Raw genomic sequence first — 20,931 nt, 5'->3', positions numbered from 1 at the left:
CCGCAGTCGCTCCGTTCTGCGTTATCATCACATTATGTATTCAAGAACACCCGAGGTGTGATGGATGGTTGTCGCAGGATAGCGATCTTCACCGAGGTGCTTCGTCACACCTCTGGTTCCTGCCTGGAGATGAAACGGTGGTGGTGCAAACAGGCGTGAACATGCAGCATCTAAATAGCGTCCTCCATTTGTTGTAGTTGGAAAGTATCTGATTTTATTGTTATACAATTGCAACAGATGCGGTCTATCCAACAATGTGATAAACCAAGCAGAGGGTACTGCTGAAACCTTGCTGAATGTGAAACTAAACATAGACTTCCACGTGTCTCTGGATGCACCAAGAAACATCTCTAACATTTGTGCCTAGGCGCATTTATTCCCAAATTTCTAGACCATAAGGCGAATCGTATTATTGGTCCATAAGGCAAACTTAACCCTTGTGGTTTCCTATGACCCCACCCTTCCATTGACGTGTTCTCCCTACCATGACAAAGGTGGATAAAGATGGAAAGATTTCATGTAATCCATGGACACCAGTGAAGATCACAAATCATTGAAGAAAAAAGGTTCAGAGCACTGTCTAGTGGGTCTAGATGACCCAACTCCCAATGTTAAATGGCCTAGGATAGCACAAGGGTTAAGACTATTTTGGATAATAAGGTGGACTGAAAACCGTATTTTTGGACCTTATGTTACACTTGTGTATAAATTCTAGTTGTGTTTACAAACCTGGAATCATTTTTTTGTGGTTCATGACGGTCAAGAATCCGTCCAGATGTTTTAGTTTGACTGGAAAACTGCAAAGCCGTATCTCTTGATGGCTTGTTAGTGCATTATGGGTACTGTAGTCAGGAGCCTGGCAGAGTGATACACTCTGTGCACATAAAATACAGGAAGAACATAGTTCACTTGAAAAATTTTCCTTCAACCCCTCTGACCAATCACCTGCCACTTGACTCTTTAAGGCATTCTGGGTAGTGTAGTCAGACCACATTGCAGGACTGTTTAGATTCATTTATTGCAACCTATGATCCAGGCGGCCTTGAGGTCAAAAGTAACACACTGGTACAGTAGGTGGCGATGTTTAGTCCTGTCGGTGGACCCGTCACGTCAACATCGCCATCATGCCACCATTTCGGTTTGGCGTCCAGTTACTTCCAGAAACAGCTGATCATCATGTTTTAGTCACAATCTATGTCAAACCTTTGGATCCGGGGTTTGTGTTGGACTGGAAATGCAGACATGGTGGGATCTGATTTATTTTGAAGAAGTTGATGAGCTAACTCTCAAACGTGTGTAAAATAACATGCATGTCTGTTGTCCATGTGCACAGAAGGAGGTCAGGAGGTCGTTCCTGTTAAAAAAGTCATTTAATCAAAACAAAGTGTTGATTTAATAACAGGTTTAAAAAACAGTGATTTAGTTACATAAATAAATCAGTGTATCAAATCCTCGCCTCGTGTTGACGTGGTCATACAATCATTCACGGAACAGAATAAATAATAAAAAGGAGCATCATTAGTTTCTAGATGAAGGCGCTACGAACAGACGACACGGATCGAACAGATGAGCTTTTGAAGCCTAGAACACAGATCCAGTCCGCCTACTGAACCACAGACACTCCAAAGCTGTAATGCAAGTTTGTTGGCTTGGACAGTTCGGTAGATGCGACTCCCAATTTGGTTTCTTTAAAGCGTTAAGACAAGGCAAGGAAGGAAGGCCGTTCCTGAGGAGGAGCTCCGCCTCCACAGCGACTTTCTCAAACTTCTACAATCCTGAAGATGCCTCAGTGTTCAGGAGAAGAAAACCCACTTCCTGTCCGACTGATATGTTTTTTTCTGTCAAAACCCAAAAGGACTGCAGCTTCAAGTATTGTGCCTTACATAGAATATTCTGTCATAAATTAGTTAACATATACATTTTCTCAATAATTGGACATATACTTTCATATGTACAGCGCAATAAAATGCTTTTGTTTTTTTTTGTCTGCTTTTTCTTGTTTTGTTTAGAGAAATCCCTGAGAACGAACACCGACAGTTTCCACACGAAGCCGTGAAGCTTGAAGGCGGTCGCAAAATGAATCCTCATCTGGAGTTTCTTCAGTGGATGAGCAGGAGGAGGAAGAGGAAGAGGAGAGCTGGATCCTTTCAGGAAGAGGTACTCGTCTCGTCGGATGGACTTTTGGTTTAAAGCCGTTTTTTCTCTTTGAGGCTGAGGACGCCGACACTCAGTGTACGACCATGAAAAGCGAAACACGGCGACATCCAACGGCCGCTATTATCCATCTTTAAACCAACTAACCGGGGACCAGATGCACACACTACCGTTAACTGAAGCAGCTTTGTCGACAGCAAGGTTGTACGTTTAGAAAGAAAACTGAAATGTAAACAAGGTGAAGGTGCAGCTTAACCTTTTAACACTGGAGCTGTCGCCGGCGACGGCAAAATAAACACTCTTCGACCGACCGAAACGCTTTAGCATTAGCTTCATTCAATATGTGACCATTCATGGTAGTGAAGCTGCTTTTCTCTGCATCAAAATAAGTCGGAATTGTGTTAATTGCATAAACATTTTAGGCCTGTAAGGTGTTGCATGTCGCCACAGAACTTGGTATTTCCAACTATAGAATTGGTTTGAATTATTTGTGGCAAAACAACAAACACTCTTTGACCTAGCAAAATTATTTTATGCAAATAACGTAATTCTGTTGCAGATAGGCGACAATTTGCTTTAGTCTAAAGCGCAAAGCAATTTTTCTCAGCGTCAACATCTGTTGGAATTGCGTAAACAATTTACCAATGTGAAGTGTTGCGTATCAACTCAAAACTGCTTTTCCCACACTTTACAATCCCTTGGAATTGTGTTAATGGCGTGAACAGGAATGGAAAAATGAGACGCGCTCTTTGAACGACCGTAACCCTTTGACTGTTAACATGTTTCCTACGGGTTTACGCTCCAACAAACGCGATGCTGGAAGCGTATCGCTTCAAAGCTGCCTTTCAACGCCTCAAAATGACTTGGTTTACCTCAATTGCGTTTTACTGTTGTAGTGTCGCACATCGCCAAAAACAGCTTTAGAATCCACATTAATTGGGTGAACGGCGATGGCAAAATAAAACAGGCTCTTTGAACAGCCATAACGCTGACATAATTCCTACAGATTTACGTTACAACAGTCGGTGCAAAGCTGCTTTTCTATGCTTCAAAACGAGTTGTTTTACGTTAACTGCGTCAGAGTTACGGTATTTCAAAAGAACGCGAAAGCTCCGGTGTTAAAAGGTACATAAGATCATTTTTCAATCAGTTCCTGACAGCCTCTGGCCTCGTTAGCACTCATTGGTATTAGTATTTTATCACCTTATATTGCGGATTACATTTGTTTTGGTAACAAAAATGTTTTCATGGACTCCAGAGGATCTGATTGATTAAAATTTGTTCTCTAAAGCTGCAGCTCTTCAATGACCGTTGTAACTGGAAACAGATCAGATGTTTTAATCTCTCAGATTAGCTGTAGTCTGGTTTGATGCATCTGCTCCCCCAGTGCTGCAAAATGAAACCACGTTTTTATCTCTGCTCGCGCTCAGAGTCGTTTGGTTTGTTTTGCCTTCAGGAAGTCGTTCTTCACATGTTTTAGGTGGATTCTAACTTCAAGTTGGAGGATTTCAAAAGAAAATAAAAGTTGGTCATGTGATCCGGTTTCATCCGAAGCGCTCTCGGACGAGCATCATCAGCTTCTTCTTGCCCTTGTAAATCTGCTTCAGGTTGTCTATGAACTGCGTGAACTGCATGTGTCCGTCGTGCGCCATCAGGAACGTCTCTCTGGCTTTGCTGAGGAACTCGATGAACTCGCTGTAGTGACGCGGGCTGATGTGCGTCAGCCTGGAGTGCGTGGTGTTGATGTAGGCCCCGATGGTGGCGTCCAGTAGCTGCCTGAGGGGAGCCTTGTCCAGAGACATTAGCTTCCCAGAGGTCCTGCGGCTGTGCAGCGTGACCATCCCCGGCGTCGTCAGCGTGCACCGCCGCAAAATGTCCGATAAAACGGTGGCGCACTTGACGCTCTTCACCACCAGAGGGATGACTGCCGCCAGCTCGTTTTTCCCCAGCGAGTGGCTGAGGGCGCATGCCCAGAGCACGTCGTTGATGGCGGGGTGCGTGTCCTGGTTGTAGCTGAGGTTCAGGTGCGTCATGGCTAACGTGGCTAGCTTGTACGCCCTGCTGGGAAAGCCGCGGTGCTCCATGTAATGTGCTATCGTGAACAGCTGTGTGCAGTTCATCTCCGTGGCAGCCGCGTCCAGCACGATCTGGTACGCCGTCTCAAAGGCAATCTGGTCCTTCTCGCAGAGCGTTAGCGCCGACAGAGCACAGTTTTGCGGGTCCTTCATGGCGCACTGCAGGGCGAGGGTCCGGGCGGAGTTGGCCAGGTTCTCCTGCTGATTGCAGTCCAGGTGCAGGCGCATGATGGTGCTGTTGGACATGACGGTGGTCGCCACGACGCTGGTCGCTTCGGTTGGGGTGAAGAGGGTAAACCAGTTCTGCATGATGCTGTCCAGCGCAAACACACCTGTGCGACACAAAGTAAAGCATAACTGAGCAGAAACACACATGGAGATCCACAAGGCTCTGTTCTATTGCCCCTTCAGTTTAGCATCACAACTTTTTTGTTGGCTTGGATTAAATGATGGATAAGTTATAAGGAGGAATTTCCTTTTGACATCAGATCCGTTTTTCATTTTCCCGGCCGAGGGAACATTCTTGTAATAGGTTCTTTGAGTTTAGAGTGATTTTTCATTGTGGTTCCACAAGGCTCAGTCATGGGTTTCCTAAGATTTCATGGGTACATACTGTTTGCCTTTTTGATTACGTTAATGTTTTACACTTTGTAAAACAAATATTTTTATGTGATTGCTGCAGCGCAAAAAAGCCCAAAGTTACAGCAGAGTTTTTGTAAAAGTTACGATATTTTATGATTTTAATAGTTTTCTACTAAAGGCTGTAGGAATTTTTTAAAAATGTATTCATCTCTGTGCATTGAAGTGGAATTTTATACAATCCCACAAATGAACACAACTTTCAGTCATTGTTTTGATTTGTGCTCCAGCACAACCGGACAAGAAGAACCAAACTGTCGACCTCCAGAATCTGTTGTAACTGAATCTTTACTTTTGCTGTGTCATATAGTTACAGTCGGACAATAAAAGATGCTGTCGCGTTAACCCGATGAATCTTGGGAGATGAACAGACCCGCATCTTCTTTTATAGCTCCAGGAAGTCGGCTACACCAATAAATAGTCTTTAGCTTTTTTCTTTTTAAGGACAGAGAATTTATCAGCTGTGTCGGCACAAGGAAGTGAGGATGTGAAGCACTTGATTGGTTACTGATTACTTTTATGGTAACTTGATTAGTGGAGACAGACTGTGTTGAACTTTTTCAAGTAAGAAAGGTGATTGGACAAATTTGTGTGAATCAGTGCGATCATGACATCGGTTAAAACCTCCATTGTTGATTGTGAGTCCATGTTAGTTCCCACGTTTATCCTGAGAGGTATGTTCCAAAAATAACCCGTGAAGGAGGATTACTGATGTTTAAAGACATTTATGAGGTCAAAGTAGGCTCAGATTGTAAATTTGTAATGTGTACTTTCCAGTTTAAAACATTGGTTTATCATTTATTTTAAGCCTAATTTGACCCCATAAACACTTTTCTCTCTTGTCTCAAGCCTTCATAAAAGAAAATAAGTCCAGCATTGAACCAGTAAAAAGAAAAAATACTGAAAATAATTTGCCAAAGGTGAACTGGAATACGGTATAAACAAATACTCTCATTAACTTACTGTTAAAGCTTTAAACTCCAACACGCCGGGCTTTCTTTGGTATTTCAGCCCCTAATTGGATTTTCTGCGTCTAATTCTGTGACATTAAATGAAATAGTTGTTCTCTCAATGAATCCATTCACGTGGCCGTCACAGAACAGGGACTCCTTGTTGCTCGCTGCTTTGACATGAAATCATCTGGGAGGAAGGTTACCCTCAGGGCCAAACTTCCTGCCCACGTCAAGCTCCGGGATTCCAGTCCCAACATAAAGACCCACTTAATCCTGCAGAAGGCCTCAATCTCCCAGAATCCCTGCCCCTCAGTCCTTGCTGACAGCTCTCTCCAAGCTGCTTTTAGAATCCTGTGAAGTCGGATGTTCCTCAGGAGCTTCCCAGCCTTTTTCTGGGAATGTCTCTTTTCCATTTTTAAAACAAAAACCAATCCTTTCATAGACTATTCCTGCATTTCTCCTTCCACCGCTGAAAAATACACTTTAGAGATGCTGCTCAGTCTTTTCCTGTTAGGATCTTGTGCTTTAACTTTTCTGGGATTCAAATTCTGCTCCTGATTATCTATAAAAACACTCAAAAGTCTCGTTCTTAGTTTGTTTTTCTAATGCTACGTTCACACCGGGTATTAACACACCGGACTGTCGCTGTGCGATGCAGCTGGAAGAGGCTCGGTGTTAAACATTAAAGCGGAAACGCTGCAAATCCCGTCAATCCTGCTCCAGGCGTTTTCTTTCACAGCTCTATTCCAATAGAAAATTCCGGTACTAATTTCTCCATCTTCAATTTTCTTTGAATCAAATAAGGAAAGGAATCCTATAAAGAAAAATGTTGCTGTAAGTTTATGATTTTAATTATTTCAATGACTGTGTTACTGTCGTTTTTATCTATTTGTCTACCTAAACTCCTTTCTCTCTCCTCTGGATAAATGCAGATTAATTCATTAAAGTTACCTTTCTACAAACGTTCTGTGGACGCACGTTTGGTACGGAGAGTCTAAAATCCAGATCTACAGGCGTTTCCGTCGACCTTCTGGTAACACTAGAAGGCCGAGGCCGGAGTGAACAGAACTTCAAATCTGCGGGTCTTCAGGTTTAATCGGATCATTCGGCTCGGAAGTCTGGATTTTATACGAACAAACAGAATTAGTGAATTCCCGATTATTCATTAGTTGTTTTAAGTCTTTTTTTTTTTTTCTTCCACATAAGTTGTTGGTCACCAAAATGTTTAATGGAACCAACAGGATTTCTGGTGAAGCAGCAGAGGAAGAACACGCCTGGTTCTCTACTTTAAACCTTCTTATTCAGGTTCTTCTAGAGCTCAGCTTCGTTTTTTTCCTCTCCAAGCAAAACAAAAGTTCCCCTCAGCGTCTAAAGAACTGAGAAGTCTTATAACGGAGGTTGTGGCCGTCAGTAGATCTTCTGTGTTTGAGCTCCAACTCACCCACTTCAGTGGCACAGGTGACGAGCCAGCGCACCATCTCCCTCCTCCTCCAGTTCATGGTGGACAGGGTCATTCTCATCACCTGCGGGACACGTCAGGTCAGCAGGTGGTCTGAGCCCCCCCCTGCTGCTGGGTTTTTGTCTGCCGCTTACCTGGAGGCCCAGCTCCAGGGAGACTTTGAGCAGCGTGAGGTCCGGCAGGCTCTCCATGAGCGTGGCGATTTTGAAGGCATCTTGAGCCAATTTGAAGTTGTGGGAGGACGAGTGGATGTTCTTCTGGATGGACTCCAACACTATCTGGAGCTTACAGGTGTCACCTGGTGGCGACACAAACGAGCCGTGGTGTTTGGAAACGCAGCGTTCTTCAGCGTGAGGAAAGCTGCAGCCTCCTCCTGCCGGGAGGAGGGAGTACCTTTAGCGGCGGTGAGCATGGTGGAGGCCAGCTCGCACTGCTGGCTCTCAATGTGGCTCAGCGTGAACCAGCGGGGGTAGCGGTTCGGCACCACCGACACGATGTGGTGAGGTCGAGACAGGTCAGCAGGGGGCGCCGGGGACTCCAGAACGGGCAGCCTGCGGGGACAAAGGACGGAGAAGTCGCCCCTCAGTTCTCTGAACGTTCCCCGGAAAACGTGTGCCAACGTTTTTTGGTGAAAATGGTGGTTTTGGTGTTTTTAACCAAAAGAATACTAAGATTAACATTTCATCTCTGAGTGTTTCTTCTTTCAAATCGTTGTGAGTCCGGAGCAGGTGGAAAAAATACGAGGTTGGAAAAAGATGGTAGAAAATTCGCTGGGCAGCCACAAGCTCCCGTCAACAGGAGGGGAAGGGGGGCGGGGTTGCTCTCTGCCAACAGTGCCACCCACAACTCAGAGGTGAATGTCTAAAGGCCGTGTCACACGCTCTCTACGGACATTTTGTACCTTTTTTTGTACATTTTATTACGTGAATTCGGTTTTGAGCAGCTAAATATTTTTGGTTGGTTGACAATTACACAGTTTACATGAATTTTACCTCGTTTATACACAATCATTACATAAATCTTACCCAACTGTGGGTGATTTCTTTTTTTTAGATTCATACACAAATTTGTGTCTTTCCCCGACCGTTCCATGTTTGTCTAACAGACTTTTCAAACATGAACCACCGATGTATAACTTTTATATGGCGTGTACGGCGCACACATCACATCAAAATTATGTAATTGACACACGAATCGCTAATGAATTGCATAAAAGCGCAATGATCATGCAGGTTTCATGTTCTACTGTGATTTCCATGTTCTTGGCGTGGTTTATTCGTTCATTACCACAATTTTTCGTACTTTTGTCCGCGTGTATTTACGAATGACCAGTTTTTGTCTGTGCGGTATGCGTGAAGTGGACGTAGTGTCACGGCCTTGACCGCTCTGCTGAAACTGTCCTAGAAAGTGATCGTTTCTTCAGGACGTTCTCATCCTGTTCTTGGAGACACTGGATCACAGAACCGTCTGAGAAACGTCCGCTGAACGCAGATGTTCTCTGGTGACTCACCTCATGGCCCGCAGTGCAATTCTGTACGCCAGCTCGGCGTCGTGAGGTAGCAGGGATGTGAAGAGATACTTGGCAAACGTGTGCATGGGGACGCTCTCCCTGTAGAGGATCTCCCCCAGACCACTGTAAGGACCAGCTGGAAGAGACAGAGACACCCGTCAACCAGACCTGTTTTGGGGGTTCTGAAGGTCCACCTTGGCTCTCTGGTTTCAACTAAATCTTAGCAAGTTCTGAGAAGATCCAGTTTGTCTTGACGCTGCTGTCTGAAGCTCCAGAGGTTCGGTGGGAGTTTCTAAATCTAATCTTCATCGAGCTCTGAGTTTTCTCCGAATACCTGAAACTCCGCCTCAAATCCATGTCAGGAACGGTCACATGATTTGTAGCCCCAACGTGGCGCCTGAATCGACCAAGTTTGTGTCCGAATTCCTTCACTACTCACTATAGAGAGCGTTTGCCATTTTCTAGTTCTGTCTGAATCTACAATTCCAAAATCCAGGGCCCGAGAAATTTCCCAGAAGTCTCTACAAAAAACCAGTGTGCGTCGAGAAAATGTATTTAAATGTATTTTTTTATCTTCATAAGACCGTGGACTCATAAATAATCGCCTCAAAACGCTCATAGCAATTAGATTTTGACTTCTAATCGATGACGTCATATCTTCCGTTTAGAAAAAATAAAGTAGTGAGTGTGGCGTCTGAATTACTTTAAATATTCAGGGCACGACATAGTGCCGCACTATACAGTTTGGTCGGGGCCAGAGGTAAACCATTTTCTGCGGGTGACGTCACGCTCGCTCACTCCAGTTCTCAGATACAGTCAAGGCTCCTACAATGGTCCTGTAGCAGAGGAAAGCCGTCACCATGACAACGCATCACACCACGTCTCAAACGATTTAAAGGTTGAAGAAAAAGAACAATTACAGCACTAATAACCGATTCAATATTTGTGTTGTAAGTGACTATGATAACAACCCGACTATGCCTGACGAGCACGATGGATTCTGCTGATCATCTTCACCGCTATGTCAAAAATACATGTTTGCACCTGCGGCCATTTCTGTGACTTTGTTTGGTTTCGTGTTCTAATAAAAGTTCTTCCCGGGAACTCCTACTTACCCTCGAGCAGAAAGGTGGTTTGTTTCCGGAAGATTTGAACCAACGTTTCATCTAAATCCACTTCCTGGAGTTTGGCCAGCAGCTGCTCTTCGTTGCGACACACCTTCTCCTGGGCGTAGAGGCCCTCCGGCATCACCCTCTGCTGGCCTAAGCCAATCAGAGCCGTTTCCACGGCCAACAGCACAAACGACTCGCCGTCCTCCGGGGGCCGCTGAGCCGGGGGATCCGGGTTCTCCGTCCTCCTGCACGAGCCAGCTGATCCTTCAGGAGGAGACGGATGATGAGAAATGATGGAAGGGTCCCCTCTGGGCCACAAGCGGAGAAGTATTGATAAATCTATTGATCGCTGTGTTCATGGGAGCGTTCCTGCTTTCACGGCGCCTTTCTCCCGAGGATGTTTTAACGGTTTAATGAGCTCTTTGCGGACCTGAGTTCATCCCAGGAGGTCTGCCGCTCCCTGAAGGACCCGCTTCCACAAACGCTGATCAAAACAGTGGAGCCTTAATTGAAAACTTCATCCCGTCTGTCCCCACAGCAGCTGGAGCGCCGCCCGCTGCTCGCCGTTCCAGCAGCAGAACCGTCTGTCTTTGCTGCTGCTGGAACGCTGCTCCGAAGCCCGGCAGTTTAAAGTGGATCAGAAACCGGATTAAGAATGTGCACGCTAGAAAGAAACTCATCAGCTGATCAAAGCTGGCGAATCCCCACAAAACTGGTTTTAGGGGAAGTTCAGAGACGACGTAACCATGGCGACGAACAGGCGAACTGCACCTGAAGGCGAGTCTGAAGGTCAAATAAAGGTCGATTTGGTCACGAAATGTCATTTTTAACTGACTCTGAAAAGGTCTCCTGTGCGTGAATGACCACTTCATTTCACCAGACACCAGAACTATTTTGATTTTTGTTTTTTTACTTTTACATCACTTTAGGGACTCTTAAGAAAACCGTAGTAACCCTTGTGCTATCCTACGACCCCCCCCTTCCATTGACGTGTTCTCCCCACCATGACAAAGGTGGATTACAGGTGGAAAGATTTCATGTAATCCATGGACACCAGTGAAGATCACAAATCATTGAAGAAAAAAGGTTCAGCGCACTGTCTAGTGGGTCTACATGACCCAACTCCCAATGTTAAAGTGCCTAGGATAGAACAAGGGTTAAACTCAAAAGTACCATGAAATACTGAAAATTTTACAAAAATATTGAACACTGGAATAAAAAACTAAGTTTATTAGTAATTGCTTCTGTTTTTCGTCCTAAATTTACAATTTAGATTCAGAATGTCTTTTTGTACGTGGGGGCGGGGCTTTGGTATGATTGACATCGGGTGATGGGTTATGGTCACTTCTGTTATGGTGGCGTACATCAGAGGAGAGACGATCAGAAATCATGTCACCATAAGTCAATCATGTCCCGGTGGCCAATAGGTCAGAAGCCCCGCCCCCCACGTAAAAGTACACTCAAGTCTGAAGACGAAAAGTCTAAATTAAAACAGTAAATTGAAGTTGAGGAAGATATAAAGTTGACGTTCAAGTCAACTTCATCATCAAAAGAAGAAACAAACGTTCCTCAGAACTAAATGTCTCTAAAATGAAAAGAAAAGCGTTTTTTTCTAATTAAAAATCGCAGTTTGAACTTTCTCAAACATGAATGACGTCATCGGTGGCGTTTGGTCATCTGGGTTTGATCCCGTCTGACGGCTGCACATCCAAACGGGTCATCTGGACCCCAGGCATAGTTAAAGAGTCTTAATTGGAGCTTTTTTCTGCTGCATTTCTTATTCATGAGCTGTGATTGGAGGCCGACACATCTACTGTGATGGCGGGCCGAGGACCGGCTCCGTCACGTGTGAACGTACCTGGTGGGTCGGGGGGACCCCGATCCTCTGCGCCCCTCCCGGACTCCATCAGGGTGCCGAACAGGGTGCCGATGGGGTCCAGCGGGTGGCCCACCCACCCCTCCAGGTTGGTGATGGAGGTCACTCCTCTGTTGAGCAGCTCTGCAGAAACAGGCCACACCTCCATGAAACAGAGTCTCACAGACACACTTTCAAAATAAAAACGTCCTCAAAGTTGATTCACTCTGACGCCGACCTAAAACCACCGGCAGCATTGTGGGCCGAGCCAGGAACGGAACCGAACCCACCTCTAAATATATATACTGTTTCCCTTTTGCGTTTGAAGGATAAACTGATTAGAGGTAGAAGGAACGGACCGTTTTTGTGAGTGCGGAAGAGCTCCAGCTGTTTCTGCTGCTGCCGGCGGAGCGTGTTGGCGATGGCGACGGCGAGCCTCAGGGCTTCCCGGGGGTACCCATGCGACCGCAGGGCGTCCACGCGGGCGCAGGCCGTGGGCACGTGCTCTGCAAAGACACGGGCGCAGGTCAGGTCTGTGCGCTCTTGTTCGTGCTGCCACCGCCGGTCTTTTTCGCTCAGATTAATCAGCCTCACCGTGCCACAGGGGCCACCATCCCGCATCCAACAGGGAGCTGTCCAGGTCGCCGTGGTAACAGTGGTTGGTGTAGTGGTCCGTGCTGAGGATGTGCTGCAGGTGGGGGTCCTGCCAGTGAAGGTCACAGGCCTCGATGGCTCGAGTGAACACGGTCCGGTGGGGTCGCATCAGCAAGTCTGACAGGAACAGAAGGATTTGGGATTTATTCCCTTTCAGATCCCAAAGAAAACCCACGGAAGGATTTAGATTAGATTTTAGTCGACCGAGGCTGAAGTTGGCATCCAATTTTCTTTTTTTTTGGGTTCCAGTTCCCCTTTTTAAAAGGTAAAGTTTATCTTCATCCTCTGTAAAATATCTGCAGCTGCTTAAAACTTTATTTACTCTCTGGATTTTGTGTAGGAACCATTAAAATGGGATCTAGATTATCCCTTAATAGGCGCTGAAGAAAAGTCAGACACACTCATCTGACTTTTACAGTGCAACGACTAAATACAATCACAAAACGATGCTGCTAAAAAATGATTTTCTATTGACGATCATCATCCACCATCCACCATCATTCTCCGGCTTCCTCCAACCATCCAAAAACATGCTTCATAGGTCAAATGGTCACTCCAAATTGTCCATAGGTGTGAATGTGCGAGTGCATGGGTGTGTGATATGTGTGACCCTGCGACAGACTGGCGACCTGTCCAGGGTCTTCGCCTTCGCCCATAAGTGGCCGGGATAGGCTCCAGCAGCCCTGTGACCCCGAAAGGGACAAAACGGAACAGAAAATGAATGAATGAATTATTATGGTCAAAATAAATCCATATTTGGAGTAAAGACTCCTGGTTTTTGTCTGACTTATTTTATTTTGAAATATTCTGTTTCCTCTCTGGATCTTTTCTGCCAAAATAAACTTTCTAAATACGTTTATTTTTTTTGTCAACTTTGCTGGTTTGGATGTTTCAGTTTAGCCGTTGGTGAAGCCGCTTCAAGAAAGGAGTGGATGGATTTTAGTCACATGACCGAGCGGCTTGACGTAAATCAAGAATGAGGGAATTCAGTAGTTTTTCAAAATAAAACTTCTCAGATTAAAAATGAAACGGAAAACCATGAAACTGCCTTTCTTGTCTCTGCTTTCAGAGACGCAGCAGAATGAAGTTGAGAATATAAACGAATTTAAATGTATTTGAAGGAATTCTTTGTTCTTTTTTTTTTTTTTTAGTTTATAAACTTTTAGGAAATAAGTGAGTTTGTTATTTTTAACAAATGATTTTCAAATGTTAATGGAGAAGCTAAATAAATTAGTATTTTCATATCCGTTCAGAGGAAGAAAAAGTTTTCTTGTAAACTACAACATCTTAAAAAATATATTTTAAAAGAAATAATCAAAATAAGAGGGAAAAAAACAGGAAGAGAATCTCCTGATGTTTCCCAATGTGGAAAAAGGCTTTAGGCACCGAGACCAGAGGAGGAAGAGGAGGAGCAGACAGGATGGATGAGCTGAAGGAGGTGAAACAATGGGAGGACCCACGTCTGGCTCCAGGAACAGCGGGTGTCATCTCACCTGGGTTGCCCGCAGGGCCATGAGGCAGAGCGTTGGTCAGATTGGTCAGCTCGTTGCCGTGGTTACCGTCCTCCAGGGGACACACGTCCACGCCGTTCCACCGGCGGAGCTGCCGCAGCCAGCAGCCCTTCTGCTCGGGTTTGCAGTGAGGATTCAGCACGATGCACATCCACAGAGCTCCTGCAACGACGACAACAGAGATTCTAGATTCGTCTGCTTCACCTTCAAACGCCGGAGGTTCAACGTCAACGGATCCTTTTGTTTTTGTTTTTTTAAAAGCAGAGTCTCCGCCAAACCGTCTGCGTCCAAACCTGACGAGCTTCTCTGGATTCGTTCAAAACAAACAAACTTTCTGTTTTCTTTTATGCAGCAAGTGATGTCATCAACGTGAGGCTCAGAACGACCGTAGAAACTGCACTTTTTAATGTCAGACACGACAAAAAGGTTTAAATGTGGAGGGTTTTTTTGGTGCTAAAGTTAAACGTTTGATGTTTTTTCTTTTTTTTTGGAATGAAGAAGAAAAAGCAGACCGACAGAAGTCCACATTAGAACCTGAATCTGCAGATCATCCATGAGAGACCCGACTCCAAACCTTCGTCTGCTTTTAGCCAAATTCAGATAAATAAATAGAAAGAACTTTAAATCTCCATCATCGATTTATATGTTTTTATACCATGGTCCGGGTGAATACTCGATTCTGATTGGCTGCTGGGTGTGCATTAAAACCTGATAACCACACGGTGAAAAAAGAAGTTCCGGTCACCTAGCTTAAATGTTTCGTATCACTGCGCCGGCTTCTTTAAAAAAACCTTTTGCTTCATCATTTGGACAAAAACAAGCGGTAAGAGATGAACTTTCTCTCTGAACTGATGCTTTATTCAACCCATCGGGACGATCATCATATATATATCGCCGAATCTTGACTGCAGCGGCAGTGCTGCGCGACGCGGACTATGTGTTACACAATGCGGCGCATAACACATAGTCCGCTTTTTGTGAGAAAAGAAAAAAAAAAAGAAGAATTAAGGACTAAAAACTGGTTAATATGTATTGCTTTTGTAAGTGACCATGGTATAAGCGGGTTAATGGCCTTCAAGGTGTGCATTATTACTTTTTAACGCACTTCGCGTTGCTTGGGCGAAGACGCGAAGCGTCGGACGGTTCAGGCTTCCACGGCGTGCGTTAAAAAGTAATAACGCACACTTCGTCAGCCAATTACCCCTTACTTATGAGAGACAGCTTTTTCTTTTGTGGGCGAAACGCTGACATGCTGCCGAGGCCGGCTCTAGGATGATGTCATGGAATGGGCGGAGCCTCAGAGATCCAGTTGTCTTATTTCCAGGTTGGAAAAGAACTCTGCAAAGTAACTAATATTCAATAAAACGTTTGTTCTTTAGTATGCTAATGGTAATATATATATATATATATATATATATATATATATATATATATATATGGATATAGTTTCCTCTGAAAGGCTTAAGAAAAGCATGATATAGACCCTTTAAGGCTTTATTTTGCTTCCGTATTGTGAAGAAACGATGGTATATTTTAAAATCTTGGATTTTCTCATGACAAATGGTCTTTTCTGAAAGAGGGGATCCTCTTTACCAAATTTGGTCTTAGTGCCACTAAACGCATGATAGCTTTTATAACCGCCATCCATGTGTTCATGGAAATCCCCAAAATAAAAGTCTCCACATCTGGTCCGACCCGTTTACCTAGCTCGTCCCACAGCTGCCGGTATTTGTCCGTCATGGCGGTCCCCTGCTGCCTCCACAGCGCCAGCCGCGGGTCCCCCATGAACTGCTCGGTGATCAGCGTCAGCATCCGCGCCCCGTTGGAGTCCCTCATCTTCAGCATCTCCCTGACCTGCAGAGACAGACGGGTCGACTCGGACGTCAGAACACGGAGACCAGAACAGACCAGAACCTGGGGACCGAGTTTTTCCCAGATGTCAGAAATAAAAACGATTTCAAACACACTTAGGAGGAGAGATATAAATATTTAGGTTTTTAATGACTCTGTTGATGACAAATTGAATTGATTTCGGGTTTTCCATTGGATTAAATATCATGTACATTTATCAAAATCAATAATTCACATTCATTCTTCAAACCAGTTACCTTGCAGAACAGCAGGTTGAGCTGCTTCCCCGAGCCGTGGTACCCCCCCTGGGACAGGAAGAGCTTGACCTGCTCCTGGACCTGCTCCTCGTCTAGATGCCAGCAGTTCTCATCGTCCACGCTGGCGCCCGCCGTCGGATCTGGAGCTCCTGCAGCAACAAACGCGAACTCATCAACTGTTCAGGGTTTATATTCATGTCCAAAACATTGACTTCCTTCAACACTGTTGTTAAATAAAACACATGGAGTAAAGACTCCTGGTCTTTGGTTTGTTAAATGCTGCTTTTATTTTGAAATCAAAGGCTTTTCCATTTCCTCACTGGCTCCTTTCTGCTAAAACAAACTTAGGTTTGTTTTAGTTCATTTTGCTAGCTTTGGGGGGGGTTTCAGTTTAACGGTCGGTGCAGGCGCTTTAAGAAAGCAGTGGGTGGATTTTAGTCACATGGCCGAGCGACTAGACTGAGTCGGACTTGGTGGAGACAATCCAGCCCCTCCTCCACTCACCGTGAACCTGGTTGATCTCGGAGTTCTGCGACAGAATCTCGTCGGCGAGCTTCTGCGCCGTCGGCAGCACCTCCGTGTGATGGACCGTGATCAGATACTGGACGAACTTCTGCAGCTGATCCCTGTTCATCTGGAACAGTGTCTCTGAGATGGGCAGGCGCAGTTTGACCTGCTCTGGCTTCCGTACTCGATACAGGGAGAGCGCCACCACATGGGCGCAGTAGAAAATGTCCTTGTTGCCGCAGCTGCACGTCACCGATGTGATCTTGCAGCGGTCGAAGCTGACGCTGACGTTGCACAGCAGCTCCGGCTCCGACGCCGTGGCGGCTTCCCGGACGGTGCCGCTCAGGTGGAAACCTGCGCCAGAAAAGAGAACGACTGTCAGTCATCGGGGAAAAAATGGCCGTCATGTTTCTGCAGTTTTATGCTCTGGTTTATGTAAAGTTCAACCTCATCATGTCACATCAGTAAATATTTGTGCGTTTCAGATGACTGCAGTAAAAACTTCACTTCGGTTCTATGCAGACGACAATCGACTTATTTATATATTAGAAAATAAAGCTCTATCCAACATCGGTTGAGTGATTTATAATAAAAAGTCCAAGGAAACCTACTTCCTCTCTGCATTCAGAGTATTGTTAGAGTTTAAGATGACTGCTTTGAAGTCTGGGAAACAAAAATCTGGTGCATATCTGTCAGTGGAATAATAACCTGATATATATTTTCAAATACACAAGAATTTTGTAAAATGAAGTTTATTTTCAATCCTAGAGTGCAGCTGTGAGCTTCTGTCATTCATTCAAAATCTGACGAGAACATTAGAAGAATTTATGATATTTAATTTTGAAGTTTTATGGGTTATTTGTTTCCCTCTTTTGTTATTTTATATATTTATACGACTGTAACAAAAAAAAACATTTTATTGCGTGGAGTATTGGGTCATCCATCCAGTCTAATATGAAGTTCTTCGGGCTTTTCCGGTTTGTTTGTCATCCCGATGACATGGATGGGTTTGCAAAAGCAGGAGGCGTCTCTGCTCAGTGAACAGGTGTGACTCTGCTGTTGGGTAAAAACAGCCTGAAGGAACCCAGCAAGGATCGGGCAGAAAACCCCTTCCGTCCCAACGGGAACAGCAGCTGCAGTAGGACATCTGCCCCTCAGCGGCAGGTGAAAGCACAGACCTGAACTCCTCCTAATGAGATGCTTTTCCTGAGCGCCTCCAGCTGAAACTCCGCCTCGCGTCCCACATCAGCAGGTTTCGGATGAGTCAGCGAGGACGTCACGAGCTGTTCTTCTGATACGGTCGGTCAGAGAACAGATGGTTTCAGGAGCTCGGCCACAGATAAGCTAATCGTCCTCCTCGTGTCTGCACGCTCCCGCCTGTTCCTGCACAGCTTGTGTCTTCCGTCCGACGGAAACAGAACCTGAATCACAGGAGCGGTGCGGTGCCTCCTGCAGAGGAGCCGGGCGGCAGGCGGAGGAGCTGCTGTGACAGATGATGTGCACCGCTTTGACAGCCAAAGAAAAGGGAAAAAGGCGTCAAAGATCCGACCTTCAGTCTGATCCGTCTGTGGTTTAGACTAAAGCCGTATAAAGTCCCACTTCAGTCGTCTTCTGATGTTTTTTCAAGGCGTTCCTAGTGGCCGTTTCATTACGATGATGCAGATATTAGACAAAATTAGAAAACTTGTGCCGTTTTCTGGAACATGGTTTCTGCAGAGCGGGGGGAGTTCATTAGAAATTCACTTTTGAGGGAGGGGAACCCCGCCACTCATTGCTGAGAGCTCTCTGTTTACACACTCTCCCTCTAGCTTACAGCCCCTCACACCCCCCAACCTAAAAAATGGAGCAATACTGGAGCCATCCAGCCATACAGTTCTGATCCAGATTCCAGGAAAACAAAGACGTTCGTGCATCTAATCGTCTGCAAAAATGCATCAGAATGGAGCGGAGCAGGGAGACTTTGACCCCGCCCATTTCCGGAGGTGCGTCACGAATACGATCTTTTTCAAGCAGCATTTTTCTGTCTGCTCCTGATTTACCACGATTTGCAATTTTAAGCTTCATTTCCTTTAAAAAATGTCGTTGATCGTCAGAAAACTGAATGTCAAAACAAACCAAAAACAGGATTTTCATCAGAGTGGGTCTTTACTGTCAACGTAAACAGGAAGTTGTGTTACGATGGCGTCTCACTCCTTCAATATTCGGCATAAACTCACACGTTCTTGATAATCCTAGATTCAATTTCAAATTTCCGTCCTGAAAACTATTTTGTTTAGTAATAATCTCCAGTAAAGTCGTGATTATGTGAAACGCTCATTAATTACAATTTTTACAGAATATTCTTTAGAGATGAGTGGATTTGTGGATTTTAGGAATCGGTTAAACCAGGGGTCGGGAACCTATGGCTCGCGAGCCATATATGGCTCTTTTGATGGTCACATGTGGCTCGCAGACAAATCTTTAATTATACTTTTTTTTTTCATTAGACCAGTCCTTCTCGGGCGCGATGCGATGCCAGAGGCGCGCAGTAGTAGCAGTGCTTAGAGAGAGAAATCTGCGCCAGCGCTATAAGTTTACAATTATCTATAATTTCACAGAGTTCGTACCAACTGGAAACCTGTGAATTGCCGTGCCTAAAAGTTCGCGCTCCCGTCTCTGAGAAAGAGCGCGCAGATGCGGGGACGGGATGTGAGAGGAAGAAAGCAGAGGGTGGGGCTGAGGGGTTGTGGGGACAGCAGGTGAATCGCGCAGGGATTGTAAAAACGTAAAACCCAATGCCCGTCACTCACTGCAGCGTGTGAGTGTGTGTTTGGCTCCCCGTCTGCATGTGATCAGTCTTTGTAACATCTACAGAACATTCAGACCTACGATGACGTTTAAAGTCTCAACGCCTGAACGAAGCAGAAACTCACCACGGATCAACCAGACTAGACCATCAGCAAAACTACCACGAGAAATACTCATCATTTATTAGCAATAGCATAACAATGTTATTAAAAATAATCCACAGACTTATTGTACTTTAAAAATGTTGAAATTACATCAAATGCACACATTCACTTGTATATTTAGTTTTAAACATATTGTCGCGGACTGAGTTTAACTTGGCTGTCGGGCCGCGTTAAAAGTTCTGGGGTTCATTGAAGGCATCAAGCAGAGATCTGATTGGCTCTCAGTTCTGTCGCTCAGCCTGTTGTTAGGTAGTTTGGACCAATGGGGTTCAGCTATGGGCCGAATAAGGGAAATGGGAGGGGCTGCAGCGGGAGCAGGTGAATATAAAGTTGGGAGAAGCGCTCTCGTGTCGGCGGGAGAGATTCAGGAGTTGCTGAATGAATTGTACGGCGTTTGTTGTGGTCTGCAGTAACCAGAATAAAGAACCTTAAATGAGGTTAAGTCTCCATGCCTCAGTGTGGGAAAAGGACACTACATTATTGTATGGCTCTTTCGAAATTACATTTAAAAATATGTGGCGTTTATGGCTCTCTTGGCCAAAAAGGTTCCCGACCCCTGGGTTAAACTGTTTAAAGTCCAGCTGGTCTTCTGATCCGTTTGGACCCGACGGTCTGTCCTTGGCTCCTGCAGGTGACGTTTGAGTTTTATGGGAACTTTCTGTCCCTGGAAACTGCCTTTGAAGGAACGGGTTTTCTAGATTTTCATGAAGACTAAATAACTTTTATTTTGTCCACACTTCATAGATCAAGGTTTTGAAATACGATCTAAGCTCTTAAATAGAACGTTTTAGAACGTGAGAGCAGATCGTTGACCAACTTTTGAACCAAACCAAAGTTTCTGAGACGTCAACAGATTATTTTAATAATTGCAGCAGAGTAATTTCTGAGCAAAACGAAGAACTGATAGAATGGAAATCCCAAAAAAAGTGTCTGTAAAACCACAGACTTGTGTCTCACCACAACTTTAAGACACAAGAAGAAAAAACATCTGAAAAAGACAAAAATATTGGTCACTTTTGCTTGCCGTACCAATTTGAAATATTCCTTTGATCTTTAATGTTAAGGGAACTTTGGAGCATAAACTAAGTGCTGACTTTGGACTTCTACCGGGGCTCAGCAGACCCGCCGTGTGATCCAATCAGGTGAAGCCAGATCTGAGAAACCGGAAACGATCCAGAAACAGCTGCTGGTCACGCCTGGGTTTGTGTTTACCTTCTATGAACAAAACAAAAAAAAAGGTTTTCCCAAAACGGAAATGAAGGCCTGGAATCAGAAGAGACGCAAAAGAAAAACCTCAGATTCCAACAGAATCTCCCCGTCACGGGTGAAGCTGCAGTCAGAATCACACAAACGTGAGACGCAGCTGAAGTGAAACTTTCCTCAAACGGCGTGTTTGTCTGCGTCAGCGCAGACGCCTGGAAGACCCACAGAGAGAGGCGGAGC

At 45.0% G+C, this 20,931-nt stretch overlaps 1 protein-coding gene across 5 annotated transcripts in view; it reads right to left on the bottom strand.

Annotated features, from left to right (window-relative positions):
• Window positions 1-1,351: 1,351 nt before the first annotated feature.
• zswim6 (zinc finger, SWIM-type containing 6) overlaps window positions 1,352-20,931 on the bottom strand; it is a 54,760-nt gene continuing 35,180 nt past the window's right edge. For all 5 annotated transcript variants that reach the window (XM_078956048.1, XM_078956049.1, XM_023960366.2 and 2 more), the window contains 13 exons: window positions 16,535-16,891; window positions 16,031-16,179; window positions 15,626-15,776; window positions 13,905-14,084; window positions 12,352-12,528; window positions 12,117-12,263; window positions 11,761-11,901; window positions 9,906-10,166; window positions 8,791-8,926; window positions 7,674-7,831; window positions 7,415-7,578; window positions 7,263-7,344; window positions 1,352-4,561 (listed from right to left, as the gene is read on the bottom strand). In XM_078956048.1, the coding sequence (XP_078812174.1) occupies window positions 3,699-4,561; window positions 7,263-7,344; window positions 7,415-7,578; window positions 7,674-7,831; window positions 8,791-8,926; window positions 9,906-10,166; window positions 11,761-11,901; window positions 12,117-12,263; window positions 12,352-12,528; window positions 13,905-14,084; window positions 15,626-15,776; window positions 16,031-16,179; window positions 16,535-16,891 (2,966 nt within the window). In that variant the 3' untranslated portion in view covers window positions 1,352-3,698. The remainder of the gene's footprint in view (window positions 4,562-7,262; window positions 7,345-7,414; window positions 7,579-7,673; window positions 7,832-8,790; window positions 8,927-9,905; window positions 10,167-11,760; window positions 11,902-12,116; window positions 12,264-12,351; window positions 12,529-13,904; window positions 14,085-15,625; window positions 15,777-16,030; window positions 16,180-16,534; window positions 16,892-20,931) is intronic.

Source organism: Oryzias latipes, chromosome 12, assembly GCF_053564925.1.
Source record: "Oryzias latipes strain Hd-rR chromosome 12, Olatipes_Hd-rR_3.1".
In the NCBI taxonomy this organism is placed as follows: Eukaryota; Metazoa; Chordata; class Actinopteri; order Beloniformes; family Adrianichthyidae; genus Oryzias; species Oryzias latipes.
The sequence above is the reverse complement of the archived record's forward strand: the minus strand, read 5'-3'. Positions and strand labels throughout refer to the sequence as shown.